The 13,910-nt window shown below is 39.4% G+C and overlaps 1 protein-coding gene across 1 annotated transcript in view; it reads right to left on the minus strand.

The window, feature by feature from the left end:
* cdh13 (cadherin 13, H-cadherin (heart)) overlaps positions 1 to 13,910 on the minus strand; it is a 242,883-nt gene that overhangs the window by 108,967 nt on the left and 120,006 nt on the right. The window contains 2 exon segments of the mRNA XM_079466561.1: positions 3,088 to 3,162; positions 3,165 to 3,231. Of these exon segments, the coding sequence (XP_079322687.1) occupies positions 3,088 to 3,162; positions 3,165 to 3,231 (142 nt within the window).

Consider the following 13,910-nt stretch of genomic DNA (forward strand, 5'->3'; position numbering starts at 1 on the left):
CAGAAAATCTCCAACCCGAGACCCCGGTTGGGAGGCGCATGGCGGTGGGTTTCATCGCTGATTAATGTCGGCTTCTTTAAAAAGCTCTTCATTCCCATTTTTCACTTCCCCTCCGGACACACACTGGCGCAGTCTTGTATTTAGCGTGGCCTTTGAAAAGAGTCAGTAAAAACCTAAACAAATTCATCCTGCCGCTCGAGAATTCTATGTGGCGGATGAGGCACGCTGTGAACCCGCGCAAACGTAGGCTTAAAGAGAAGAGAGGAAGTCACGCAAGAAACCCCCGGGACCCTACTGCGCGCACCTGCACCTACAATGCACTGCACGTGCTCTTCGGGTAGAAGGGTGATAATGCCAATTTAAAGAGAAATTGTGCACTTCAAACAGAACGGCCGGGACACAACGTTGTAGTTGATTGATATTTGGGATAATGGAGACACTGAAAGCACTGTTTTATGGGTGAATGGCGTGAGGCTTTTGAAATGCTTAAATGTAAAACATAAATTTATTTCCTGGAAAAGGGTTATAATAGAGAGGAAATAGACATTAAAATGGATCTACTCTCCATAATTCATGTGTCTGCCCATTAAGGTATCTTAAAAGGTAATATACATGCCAACAAAATTGTTGCAAAGATGTAAAAAGCAATAATACGGTGTGCCAAAAACTGAATTAATATGGTTTGAAAGGAGCACTCAATTTAGTTGGAGATGAATTGCATTTATACAGAAAGTGACATACCATTTTGAACAAAACACACTTCTTAGATAAGAGTCACAAATCAAATTCAAATTGACTTTCACAATTTACTGTTCAGTTAGTTTACAGTTCACATTCTTCAAAATATGTTGTTTTGTGTCCTGTGGAAGAAAGACAGTCAAACAGTTTTGAAATGACAAGAGGGTCAGAAAATTATGACACAATTTTTTTGGGGATGAACTATTTCTTTAAGAAATCTGTAAATCTCATTTTCAGTACAAACACACACACTTGATATAACCAGGGCTGGAAAATGGAAGATGTGGGGGTAAAGTCTAGGAAGTGGGTGGAGTTCCACCTCAAAACGTTGGCATCTATGATTTACAAATATAAATGTTTTCTTCTGTATATCTCCAACGCTGACACTAACCTGTTGTATCAAACAATAAGGCACTCTGTTATAGTGTAAATATAATCACAACAGCTGCTAACATCGTCCTTCAGCTGTGATTATATTCACAATATAGCACAGTCGCGCATACCTAGCTGCTTAACAAATACGGACATACGTACAGTTTATTTGAATAATACGCACCGTTGGACTAAAGCCCCAGAAACAGTGGTGGCCTGTGGGTGTTTATTCTCTCCCTGGATGCATGAAGGTCTAACTTTAATTTCATTAAGTCTTTGAATTTAATTCCATTTCCTCCTTTGGCGATTAGATAAACCTGCACTGTTTAACTAAGTTACAGCAACCCTGGAGGCGGGCGAACTGTTTCCCGCTGTTAGGGCTTCTCATCTCCTTCAACCTTAACTCACTCCTGACTGTGCTCGCATTAACATTTCAAATTTATCCATTCCGCAAACACGCACATCATATCCGTCTACACTACATGTCGTAATCATGATGTTTGCATGAAAAAACCCCAATATATGATCTCACCTTTCCATCATATTGAGGAAGACCATGCTAGTTGGAGGAACGGGGCCATGTTTAATTCACAGTATATTTTGGTGAGCGTGTGGATAATAGTGGTGTGTAAATTCCCCCTTTTCAATGCACCGAAGCCAAATTTCTTAAGTTTTGCGGTTTCCATGGTGACAGCAGACAAAACCGCAAAAAAACAGAGTGGGTAGAAGAGAAAGAGACGAAGTGTAATGATGGAACAGCTGAGGAGTTGTGGGGAAAATGATGGAAGGATTGTGAAATGAAAGTGTACTACAGGGCCTCTGAGGACGAGTTGTGTCTGAATGAATTTCTCATTTCTGGAGGGCAGGGGGCTGCAAACTGAAGCGAGTGTCATCCAGTTTGTAAATGGTCCAATTCTTTTTTGATTTATCAGACACATCATGAAAACAATGTAGCATTCTCTAGTGGCAAGACGAACGCAGGCTGCCACTTCTGAGAAATGCTTGCGATTAGCTTGACACTGCTATGTGTCCTAGGCTGTAAAGATACAAAGTCTCAGATAAAGTGTTCAGTCATTAGGGATGACTTTGAAAGTGACTACAGTTTCATAAATATAAAAGCTGTATTTTTCTTTTTTTGCTAGGTGGAGACAAGCAAACCATTTGGTAATGTTTATTAGAAAAATATCCCCGCTGAAAAAAGCAAGGGACACCATCATAGGAATTCTGATGCTTTCACCCAAAATCCCTTCTGAAATTAACAACAGAAACCATAAAAGTTATGGTTTTAAAAAGAATTTGTATTGGTGGAAACTCATAGTGTCTGCAGGTATGTGATGGATTATTGGTGGGATGTTAAATTCTACTGGAATAATGCCCAAAACACACTACAAAAAGGAATTTTGTGATGGTTTTAAAAACCCAATTGGGTATAAGTAAATTATGGTAATAGAATGGGAACCACCAGAGTTACTAGACTTTAACTCTAAAAAACATATAATTCTCCTAAGGGACATCTTTTACAATGTCCTTTGCCTTAATTTAAATCCCTGACCGCAAGCATAAGCAATAGTAATGCAAGAGAGAGAGAGAGAGAGAGAGAGAGAGAGAGAGAGAGAGAGAGAGAGAGAGAGAGGAGAGAGAGAGAGAGAGAGAGAGAGAGAGAGAGAGAGAGAGAGAGAGAGAGAGAGAGAGAGAGAGAGAGAGAGAGAGAGAGAGAGAGAGAGAGAGAGAGAGAGAGAGAGAGAGAGAGAAAGAGAGAGCAAACAATATTAACATTCCTTATCTCGCACAGACTGTGTCCCATCAAACTGAACCAAAATGATCTCTCAAACCGCTTCTTTTGTCAATGACCTTGGGGCCCTTAGCCAACTCTTTCCTCGACTTTCTTCCTCCAGTAATCAGTTCCCTCGACACATTCATTCCAGCACAAGAACATGACCACTGTTAGAGAAAGAGCTATAGGTCAGAGAAACATACCTGTGGGTGAGCCCTCCAGAACCTCCCCAGAGTAACGTGGCTCCTTGAAGAGCGGTCTGTTGTCATTCTGGTCATAACAGACACGTCCAGGTCCACTGGTCCCTCTACCAACTTTCCACTGAGGTCAGTTGTGGATACTTGGAGCTGTAGGAAAGAGAGAATATAGGGGTTACCTAAACAGATTCAGGATTTCACCATTTCGGAAAGTTATTTACAGATTTACCCAATGTAAAACACGTGGGAAACATTTTCATTTTAAAATGTGCAAATGAGAAATCTTTTAATGAAAGACATTTTTAATGAAAACATTTACATAATTTGACTGAATCACAACTTGATTTAAAATTGTAATATTCTGTTCACATGATGTTTACCCTCTCATGTTCTTCCCTAACACTTTTCAACTTTAATAGTGGCAAAACTGTTGATTGTGGTTGAAAATACACCACATGAAAGGTAAATTCTTCATCTGTTTTTGGATGCGAGAAACACGTGAACTCGGTATGAATGTTATTTTTAAAAGAATCTGCATACTCCCAATGTCACTCATAATGCAAATCAATTTATAAGATCAGGAAACCAAAACCAAGCATCATTTTTTAAACTTTCAATAAAGATTAACCTCTTGGTCATAAAAGTGCCCATAGTTTAAGGAACACCCCGGAATGGGCAGACAATCTAACAAATGTAATTGCTTCTAAAATACCATCACGATGGTGAAATGATCAAATATGACTAGTCTCAAGCATCCTGTGTCTCACTGCTATTCTGATAGTAAGAAACGGGATACAAAGACGAATGGAGTGGTAGAACAGAAAAGTACAGGGTCTTTAGGCCTCATGGGTAATGGATACCTTCGCTATCCATGGTCAGCAATTATTGGGGAATCTGAGTGGAGATGAGTGTTTGTCTGAGATTGAGACTGTCTGCTATAATGGTGTTGAGAAGAAGAGACAATGGAAGAACCGATTATAGTTCTCTGAAAGACGCACAAACACATTTTAAAAGCACTATCCCACATGATAGAGCCAAAAACCCAACAGCAGTACAGTTCTGTGCAGAATCCACATTATCTTGACCAATAGGGAGTTTGACCAGTCTTAAAGGGATACTCCACCCAAAATGAAAATTGTGTCATTACTTCCCCCAATTCTTTCCAAAACAGTATACATTTATTTGTTCTTTTGAAGACAGAAAAGTATATTCGGAAAAACGTTAGTAACTGAGAATTCTGGGACATCATTGACTAAAGATATTTGGAAGAATGCTTAACCAAGCAGTTCTTCTTGGCCATCATTGACTACCGTAGTAAAAAAAACGGTAGTCAGATGTGGCCCAGAACCGTTTTTTGAGTTTAACTGAACAGAATAATATAATAGTTTTTCCTACTATGGTAGTCAAAAGGATAGGATTTTAGTAACTGAACAACAGTGCTACCCACTGACCTGCATTGTTTAAAATCAAAATATCCTTAAAAAATGTTTCTTATGTGTACTGCTATAGAAAGTCATACTGATAGGTTTGGAGTGACAAGATGATGAGAAAATGATTACAGCATTTTTTATTTGACTATATATAACTATCACTTTCACATAAGACAAAACAAGCCATAAACCAAGCTAAAACAACTCAAATATAAGTTATATCTTAGTGTTTGGTTTGGTTTGGTGATTTCTAAAACAAATATAATTTTTCTACTGTAGTTATGCCAAGCTCTGGAAAATTTTATTGGGTAGCAAAATCATCCATGCTTATTTATCTGGCTTTCATGTGATGTATACTTCTCAATTAAAAAAAACATTTGACTATTTTTGTTGTCCAGGGTCACAAATGTTTATAAAAAACATCTGTCAAATGCTTAAAATATTCTTCGGTCATTGGCAGTAAAAAAAGTTAAAACTAAAATGTCATTTATTTTGATTGAATTAAACACCTAAAGCCTTTGAGGGTATATTAAAATGATAAAGCGTTTGTTTTAAATAACTTTTTTGACATATTGCCAAGATACAAGCCCACTGCGTGTACCCCCGGCTGAACACCGTGTGCCTGCGGGGTTCTACATGAATACTGAATGGTCTCTAACAGTGTGCTTGGACTGTTAAGTTTTGTTTCTCCTCTTCTCCTCCTCACTATCTCATTTTCTCGGCTCTTGTTAGGCCGGACTGGGACAGAAAACCTCTCTCAGAAGAACAGCTGAACCGCAAAGCTCAAGGTGACAGAAAGAGAATGAAAATTGTAAAATCTGTACACAGCCTAAAAACAACGGAGATAAAACAGGAGAGGGTCATGTAGAGAAAATAAGAGGAAATACAAGAAATGAAATGACAGCGTGGGCACGCGTCTGGAGGTGTTGCACGTGCAGAGCAGAGAAGGAAGATTTATCTGCTTTTCACAGTGTGAGGTTTCACAAGAGCCCGCCTGAGAGTGTGGTGATGGCTAAGACACTAACATCTGCCTCGCTTCTCTGCCTCAGAGCGGAGGCTCCCCGAAGCCCACATCACTTATTCATTCCACCCATCTCCTAGTGTAGCTGCAACCGTGTGCGTTCCGGACGCCCCTGGGAGCCGCGCATCGAAAAGCAAAAAGGCAAAACGCGCAGCACGTCCCGTCTCTGGGCCTCAAAAAAACCCACAAACAAATAGCGCAATACCCCGAGCGCAATACCCCAGGACAGATATGTTACTGCTTACTCGACATACCTAAGCAATTGACCCGGAAAGAACATTAACCCAGAGCAAATCACTGTCTCATCAAAGAGCTTAGAAGTCCCCTACTGGGCGTCCTAACACTCCCCTGTAGCACAGTTATTTTTATTTGCGCACCTGCAAACAACGCTGAAACATCGCTTTGCTTCTTCAGGCATTTATACAGTACAGTCTATTTAGGGGGGCTTCGTCCCACCCATTTTTCAACTCGACCTCGCTTACAAAAACTACGATTAACTTGGGCGTCAGCATCGTCAAAAATCTGTGATTATATAATCACTTAAGGTTTGCTGGGTCCATGCTACCCCACAGATAGCTGGGATTGAATTTTGTTATTCTAGAGAAATCGAATAAAATACTATAGTAGTCAATGGAGGCCAAGAGCTGTTTGGTTACAAGCATTCTTCCAAATATCTTTCTCTGTGTTCATTGGACCAAAGAAATGTATACAGTACTAGAGGGTGAGTTGGCGATGACAGAAATTTTATTGTGTGTTGAAAAATGATGCTGATAGGGCCAAATCCTCTCCATTCTTCTCTTTGAAAACTCTTGACTACACATCTTCTCTGGCTCGGAGTTGGAACATTAAGAGCTCATATTAGCAGCCCATCACTCTGTACCCGATAACGGATTATGAGTGTCCCCTCCCTTCTCACCTCAGTGGAAATGACCAATGATGGCACTTGCTATTTTGCATTAACCAAAGAGCCCATCAGGAATGATCCATTACGCTGAGTGGACAGAAACGGGGGAGTTCTTCACTCTGCCCGCACATTACCCGAGTGCTGCAATTGTTGCCAGTAATGCATGCCATCACTTTAACTTGCTTTCTGTGTCTCACAGAGGCACGGTCGGTCACTTTGTCTGACCCGGACCAGCGCGATCATGAATCTGCAACACATCTAATTCCCATTAATGATTCAGATTCCATGGTTTGGGGGCCCTTCAAGCCAAAAAGTTTGAGAGCCACTATTAACCATTTCTAAAAGGAACTAAACGTGTATTATCGACAAGACTAGACTAGACCTAGAGTACACTACACTACACCACAATGTGTAAATGTAATAATAAAATGCTAAAAACACATGTGCTGTTGTTTCTTTTTAATGTTGTAAAAATGTTTGGTTTAAAATAAATTACGCAAAAAAAAGATATCCCATTAAAACAAAAATGTCATGTTGATGTATTTTAGCTATAGCGAAACAATACAGCTATATGAAAAATATTCTCAGCGTGTGCTGTCAAAAATTCCACTTATGGCCTTTATATGCATAAAAAATCGAAACAAAACTCATTGTAAATTACACTATAGCGGCATACACATTACTACAGTTATCAACATCATTATACCCAGTCAGACTCCCCAGTGTGGCTCATTTTCTGTAAAACAGACATCTCAACACAACAGCAGCTCAAGACTGGATAAGTTCAGCATGTCAAGAATTGTGTGCACACATTGCATCAACTATACAATCATGTGAACAGGAGCCAGGAAGGCCGTGGGGAAGGACAAGGTTGACGTAAGCCGACTTCAAAAGCAACTCTCTGTATGAGCAGGAGCCTCTCAAAAACTAAACTTGATATCCTGCTATCTTTCCCCACAAAGACATCTGCCATAGATGGCACTTTTTAACATTCTTGCTGTTATTGTTTTCGACCGATCGCCATTCATTTTATTCTCTCTCTTTATCCCGCTTTTCTTTGAATCACATCTGAGGGGTGTTTACAGCCCCCTCAAGTGCACTTATTCCCTGCTGGTGTTCATTCAACCCCTGTGAACACAGAGACGCAGGAGACGAACAAGCTCTTTGGTTTCTCGGGGCATGTCCTCAGGTGATCCACTACAAACAAAAAAAACTGTGCCGACACGCTGAAATCACTCAGATTCTGAGGATGACAGTGAATTGACAAGGGCAGTTTCTGTGTTTTCACGTCAGTTTACCCAAACACGCTCATTGCCTGCGACGGTACGATTCGGGCATCTGGTGGTCGACGTGCCTGCCTGTTACGCTACGATGAAGCTAACGTCAGTCTGTCTCTTTTGCTAAGACCACATCTGTCCACATTTGGTGACGTTATCTTTCTCCCAGTCTTATTTTTATCCCGTTCTGTCATGGATGCATAAAATGATCACATTTTGTCACATACTGTATTCTGATTCAGAAGCATTCGACAGTGCAAGCTACAGGAACTCTTACCAGTTGAGCTACATAAACATAACAATCATGCAAAGAGTATTCATCTGTATTTTGTTCCACTACATCATTTATTATTTTAATTTTTTTAACAAACTGTAACATTACTCTTCGACTAAAAGGAGCAGTAGAATTGGTTTTGATGGATGAAATGATCATCAGCTGTTTAACCCACACAAGGGAGCCATTATACTGCCATAGGAGGCAAATTTGTACATACCATAACAGTGACTGACTCATGACACTATGAAGCAGCAGAGAAATGTGATGATGTGTAGAACTAAGTGTACAACACACTTAAAATGATTGCATTCATCTCACTAAAGCTCATTAGATGTGTTTACAAAGCAGCAGTGATCCAACTATTGGCTTTGCTAAGGCACATTATTTCAATAACAGGTTGCCACCCCATAAACAGCAGTACCTCGACATGAATAATTACATATTAGAGGCATAATGTTTCCCAATTCCAGAAGCACACAATTCACTCTGGCTGTGATTCTCAATCTTTTTGGTGACGTATGGAAAAATTAACGGTACTGCCTGGTAGTGCTTTGCAAACGTGAATATAAATATTAAAGAATAAAAAAAATTTTTTTTACAAAGCTATTAAGAGAGTTATACAAAGGCAAAAGGACAGACTTATTGGTGTTGATTCATGATCCCAACAGCTCAACTGGTAAAGAACGCCATGGGTTTGGTACCTAGGAACATAAACTGATGAAAACTTGAATGCACTGTACATTGGTTTATATAAATGTAAACTATTATAGTAGATATAAAATAACCCTAACTAAATAGACTAAATATATCTATATCTTATTACATGTAAACAGCTACACTGTATATATTCTAAAGCCAAAGGGTTAGATTCCTGCATCCTCTGTCAGCATTAAACTCTTTATTAAAAGATGAAAGGAAAAGTGAATGGGGATGGATGCAAATGAGAATTTGTGTCAACTATCAGGCTACGGCTAGAAAATCATTACAGTGCAGTTTCCACTGCAACACAAGCTTGAATTGTGTAATTGTTCTCGAGTTTCCTCATGTGGGAGAACCGTTTTAAGTCTTCAGTGTGAAAAGAACAGATGTGCAGGGATCACAGATTCTGCAGCTCCGTCTCGAGTCATTCAGGATAGAAACTTCAGTTTCAATGATTAGACACATGAAAAACACTCACGTGTCTCACTCCTGTCATCTCTATGAATTATTCTTATCTTTCCCCTCTGCTGTGCATTGTGCTTTGTGTCAGTTTAAACATCGTTGTGACATTTTGCCATTGACATGGTTCAGCAGATTATAAAGCTCTGTGTTCTTAAAGCCTCCCGGTTGGGCTAAATTTACCCGAGAGGGTCACAGCGAGAGACCGTCATCCTGGTGTGCCTGTGGAAATATTCCAGCTCATATCAGTCCAAGGCGACGCTTAGTTCGTATGAGTGTAGGAGAGGAGAGCCACTTTAATTGAATAAAAACAAATGTGTGTATAAAATAATCTTTTTTTGCACATTTTAATATGATTTTCTCTGCGCATTGAAACTTCATTGAGATTGCAAAAAACTGAATTTGAAATAAGGTAGCAAATAGGGCACAGAATTATAAATAGAATGAATTTAAATTCAATATTGTGGGTTGTGGCATGTCCGATTCAAATTCCAACTTGTGAATTGAAAGCAGGCCAATACTTAAATTCAGAATTTTGAATGACCCTGAATGCATTCAACATGACAATTTAATAATTTATAACTTTCTCCGAGTCACCACGAGACATTATTCCTATGGAAAGCCATGAGATCACATTATTGCCAAATAATATTCACAGATATTCTGTCCCGGTGCACTTTTCTAATGTATTCATTGCTCTCAAATCAATACATTCCTCTATTTCCCTCTGAATAGATGGCTTCTTACAATAGCATCATGGATATATTTAAACCTCAGCCGTATCACTAGCAGGGATTCATTAAAAGGCCGGAGACAATGTCGTCCCTGAATAGAAGCCTCATGAAATCTGTGCTTTCTGCCAGAAAACAGCTGATTTTGGTGTTTCGATATTCCATTAAAAACAGAAGGTGAAGGAAGGGGTCTGGAGTTCAATCCTCAGGAGATTTACTTATCTCCTCCGAGACATTCAGTCCTCTGAGTGCAGAAGAATCAAAATGTTCTTCAAACAGCACACAGAAATGAGGCTTTCTCTGAGATTTAGGCTTTCTCTGTAATGCAAGATCCTCTCGATTGATATTTTCTACTAACACACTAAAGCAGAAGATACAAATAAACATCTTACATTAAACAAACATCTAATATGCCTATGAAGCTGACACACAAAAATCAGCTTAGATATGCTTACACTAAGTAAAAATATAAACTAACACTCATGCCTTCCAAATGATATACAGTAAAATATAAAACATGTTTATTTCTATAAGAAAGGCGATAAGACTCCTGGGAGAACTGATACAGCCGTCTGATGAAGTCAGCCTTCATGCCTCCCGCAGTTAAATAAATAATCCAGTATGTCATTTTTTCCCACTCAGCACATATTGTTTTTTGTACACAAAGTGTTAAAAGTAAAGTGGACTTGGGACATCCTTTCAAGGAATTCCAGTGGGACAACACTAATACACAATTCCTGTTCACATCTGCCACGTGTCTAAATGGACTTTAAATATTTCAAAGAGGCGTCCGGGAGCAGCTTCGCTACCCTGAGTGCTAGACTTATTTCTTGTCCGTTTCTGATGCTCCTTACACAGTGAACAAGCAGAGAGGACAGCAAACAGAAAAATGTGTTGCGAGAGTAACGACAACAATAAAAACTCTCAAAATGTGAAATTCATGTTTCACAATCACTTTGCACACAGCACTATGAAGTGACGATGTACCTTGTTTTGCAACAGATAAAGTGCAAGAGCGACAGGCTTTAACATTAGGTTTATTCATTTTGTGCATTAGAAAGGCACATCCCGCATCACAACTGCTTAAAGAAACATCTAAATCCTGACAGACGGGACGATTTCTGATGCACAAGAAATCAAAAATACTATCGGTTTAGTTGTAATACATCTTGTATTGTGGTTAAAAAGCCGCAAACAATGCCTAAGCCAAAAATCAACCAGTCTGTCTTTAAAGTCCCTGTGAAATAAAAAATATTTTTTCTTAAAATATAGCAGCGTTTATTGCAAACAGCTTACCAATGTGGGTCCTTCTCTTTTTAGAATTCATGTGCCATCATTAGCTTCAGTTAAAATCTGAAAATGCATTTCCGTCCTGTTGTCGGTCCTGTTCCTATCCATCTTAAATGACGTATGTAAGACGGCCTGGCGGGACCTCTGTCAACTCCCCAGCTTCAACTGTCAGTCTGCTCCCTGTACCATTTCAAAATGCGACGGCTGTTTTTATAAATCCAATCAAATCGCAGGGAAAAACAAGCCACGGCCACATTTGTTCCTCATTCGAAATTCCGTTTCACTTGGAAATGCTACAGAATAGGAAAGTAAATCGCAACTTCCAGTTCACGGGGACTTTAAACATCACCTCACTTTTCTCCTAAGCACTTTCTCTGTAGGGATCTTTTGAATGCCAAAAGCATCATGATTGAATACTTATTGACGAAAGTACTAACTGTATTTTAAAAGGCTCATTAATCTTCATGAATATTTATGAAGAGCATGTGATTACTGAGCCCGAGCGAAACATGAGCTTTCTCCACAAACACTACCCTTGAAATTAATAACACGTTATTTTTAAGGTTACAGTGAAATGCAAGTGAAGTGTATATAACACTTTAAGCATTCAAATAAACATACTGATGTGTGTAGATATTAGCTGTGATAATTTAAATGGAAAAGTAAAGACAAAAAGTGATGGAAAACAAGAAGAAATAGTGAGAGATAATAATAGCAGTGGAGTTCCTTTATAGCCGCAGCAAGATAAGAATAATTGCTTGCTGAAATGCGCAGCAAAAAGTCACCAGGGCTTTGGCAGGTGCTTCATACCGGAGGAATGGGCCTCACCTCTCTAAAGACATTATTCATTCATGTTTGTGTATAGTGTCTGCCGTTGCCCGAAAAACCCGGCTCAGATCTCACCCTGCAATCCCTTGACGTGTGAACAGCCATTCCCTTTCCCAATAACACAACTCATTTGGAGACCAGGAGGCCAAGCAGAAGGGAGGAGTGGCGTTTTTTTCTGCGTTTTTAACTAGGGGCACGACAAAACAATTCAAACTGGAAATGTGTGTTAATACATCTTCATTTATGGAATGTTCCCCTGACAGGGACTTATGTACTGTAACAGATTCAAGCACGGCAGAAACAGAGCGAGATTTTTAAAGAGTTATTTATCAGAATGTTCTTACCCCAAGAAAGAAAACGACATAATCTAAGACACACACAGGTCGCCCACAGTCCATTCACTGACTGTCTGCTACACGTACAGTACAAACAGCAAGAGCTCATTGAAACTTTCAAGATGAATCTGACTGGCCGATTTTTCTTGACTTTAGATATTTGGGACCATGATGCAATTTGCTCAAGCCATGACTTGCGAACCCTTAAAAACCATCAATAAATTGCTTTATTAAATGGATAGTTCACCCAAAAATGACAATTCTGTCATCCTTTATTATCATTTCAAACCTGTGACATTTTTCCTCTGCAAAACACAAAATATACTTTGAAGAATGTTGGAAACGAACAACGGTGGTACCCATTCACCTCTATTGTATAGACACAAATCCAATGCAAGTCAATTGGTACCACCGTTGTTTGGATACCATCATTCTTCAAAATGTATTTTTTTGTGTTCTGCAGAAGGAAGAAAGTCATACAGGTTTAAAATGACAAGCAGGTGAGTATTTTGATTTTTGAGTGAACTATCGCTTTAAAGACAAAGTGTACTTGTAAAAGCCAAAACCACCGTTTGCATCATATAATATTTATGAATGCGTGCGGATACATATCGAATTTTACTTGTAAGAAAAAAGGTAGTTTTCTTCAGAGATGAAAAAAGGCAAAAATAAAACTGACAGTTTTCCTGTGTTCAGGACAGCGTGTCTTGCTCACCAATGCCCAGTAAATTACTGCCCAGCCAAGCAGAAAAGAGGAGTGAGAATCAGAGAGCAACATCACCTGTCTCTGGACATATCTCCAAAGCCAGTCTTAAATGAAGTGGACAACTGTCTGGTTATTCTTCTCGCACGGGTGCACATCACCGCTGCCTTTTGCGGCGTAATCAAAGTTTTTTCCCGCTGAGCCCTCCACCTGACGCTGGGATTAATCGGAAATCCTACGAGCGTAACACCCTTTATCCACGAGCCGAACAAGCAGGATGCTGAAGAATGCCCATAGGTAAGAATTCATTGTAAAACATAACTCAACAACACATTTTATATCACATGCACTTGTACTTATAGACTTATACCGTGTGACAGAACCAAAAAATATATATTTAGGAAAAAGCTTAATAAAGAAAGAAACATAGATGAAGAAATGTACAGAAAACAGGTGCAACACATCTGCCAGAACAACTTCACAGCGTATAAGAACTTCACCTCTATTTTAAGACAGCTACTAGTAATTAAATAAAAAATTTGTGGAGGCATTTGTGATTATGAATTTATTAAAAGCTCTATGTCTGTGTGGGGTGTGTGTGGACTGTTGTCAGCCTAGATGGGCTCTCAGGTGTAAGTGTGTCTCTGTGCAGAGACTCAAGTCTCCAGAGAGATACTTCAGACATGAGCCTCTACCAGTGGAGAGACATCTTAAGATCTACCATCTACAGAAGAGGCATCTAGAGACACTCATCTCTCTCCTCTTTTCTCTCGCCGACTCCTCAACTCTCTTCCTCACCAATCATTACTTCCATAAGAACCCAATAAGTGACATCATGAACCTCTAATGTCAGGAGAGGATCCATCATGCAGTTC

Source organism: Barbatula barbatula (genome assembly GCF_947034865.1).
Source record: "Barbatula barbatula genome assembly, chromosome: 10".
Lineage (NCBI taxonomy): Eukaryota > Metazoa > Chordata > Actinopteri > Cypriniformes > Nemacheilidae > Barbatula > Barbatula barbatula.